General features: G+C 54.0%; 1 protein-coding gene across 1 annotated transcript; it reads right to left on the reverse strand.

Moving 5' to 3' along the window:
• Nucleotides 1-287: 287 nt before the first annotated feature.
• Nucleotides 288-1,112, reverse strand: LOC135393875 (uncharacterized). The gene has a single exon (XM_064624202.1). It carries the CDS (start codon nucleotides 1,110-1,112, stop codon nucleotides 288-290), a length of 825 nt encoding a protein of 274 aa, XP_064480272.1.
• Between the last annotated feature and the right edge of the window lie 410 nt (nucleotides 1,113-1,522).

The raw sequence follows: 1,522 nt of genomic DNA on the forward strand, positions 1-1,522 counted from the left end.
CATCATCATCATGATGGGATGCTTGACCTGGGCAACGAGAAACACCCATCGAAAGTTTCGACGGAGACCAAGGTCAAGGGTACCCAAGCGCTCGCCGTATGTGGGGATGGGACAGCCGTTGGCGGCTTCGAGGGTGGATGCGATGCATTGTTTCTTGTCGCCGGGTGCAGGAGGAACGATGCTAACTTCGGCGCCGGTATCGACGAGATACCGGACGCCTGTGAGTCGGTCCATGATAAAAAAGAGGGATGGGCGGCGACAAGGGGTGCCAACAGAGCTGGTCGCCATCAGTTGTTGGCCGGTCCGTTTCCCGCAAACGAACATGGTGGGGTGCACTTGCGAGCACGGTTGCCAACGGTAGCGTGGTACCAGCAGAAGTTGCTGTTGGGATCGGACGGCCTTGAACGACTGCGGCGGCGGCGGAACTGCGGAGTCCAATTGCGTGTGCGTGCAGGACTTGGGCTGCGGGAGCGGGGATTTCGAAGGCTGGTTGTGACAAGATCGGTGAGCATTTCGAGATCCGCACGCAAGTTTGCCAGATCGGACTGCTCGCTGGATATAGATGACAATGCCGGAGCTGACATGGGCAAGGACATGTCTATAATTTTGTCGGCCAACTGTGCCAAGGCTTCTAGGGTAATGCCTTCAGAGCTGGTCAGTATCAATCGAACGTTGGATGGGAGTCGTTGCAAGAAAAGCTCGCGCACGATGGAAGCATCGAGAGATGTCGCACGATCGCCCAGAAGTTGTTGCATGCGCCTAAGGAGCTGCGACGGTTTTCGATCGCCTAATTCTTCCGAAGTAATCAGTTGCTGAAGGCGTCGTTGTTCAGAGGCTGTTGTCCTGCGGATAAGCTCCTCTTTGAGTCTGTCGCACGGGTCTGACGTGGGAGGGGTCATAATAATGTCGCGAACTTCTGCGGCCTCATTGGGGGACAAAGCTGACACGACGTAATGGAATTTGGTGAGCTGGCTGACGATTCCACGGGTTGCAAATTGTGACTCAATGTGGGCAAACCACAGAGCAGGGTCACCGGGCCAGTATGGGGGAAGCTTCATGGAAACTGCGCTGAGACGAGATGCAGAAGAGTCACCTGAACTGGTGTTTTCCATGACGAGGTGGTAGCGGCTGTGCGAGATGTTCGAAATCCGGGTCACCAATCGAGAGAGAAGAATGAGGCCTGGCCGACGTAAGAGGAGACGGGTTTTATTTCGGGATCAGCGCTCAACGGAACTGGTTGCCGAGCGTGGCGCGCGGTTGCGATGTTGATGAGGCTGGCCCCGTTGCGTCGGCATCGTCGTCACGACATGCATATTCTTTCAACATCACATGCTGCCACTTTTTATTCGAAAACGAAAATGAGTCAAGTTTTCTCTATTAGTGCCATAACTGGTTCCCGGCTTCGACCAGCTGTACATCCGGCTGGGCAGAACTAAAAAAAACACAACTAAGAAGAAGGGGTGCACTGCTTATATGTACATAAAAAGATACAAGCATACCTACAGCACACGGTAATTTACCC

The sequence above is a fragment of the Ornithodoros turicata genome, chromosome 1 (genome assembly GCF_037126465.1).
Source record: "Ornithodoros turicata isolate Travis chromosome 1, ASM3712646v1, whole genome shotgun sequence".
Taxonomy (NCBI): domain Eukaryota; kingdom Metazoa; phylum Arthropoda; class Arachnida; order Ixodida; family Argasidae; genus Ornithodoros; species Ornithodoros turicata.

Excerpts from the sequence above, each read along its gene's own strand:
- LOC135393875 (XM_064624202.1), bottom strand. The coding sequence starts at position 1,112 with ATGGAAAACACCAGTTCAGGTGACTCTTCTGCATCTCGTCTCAGCGCA.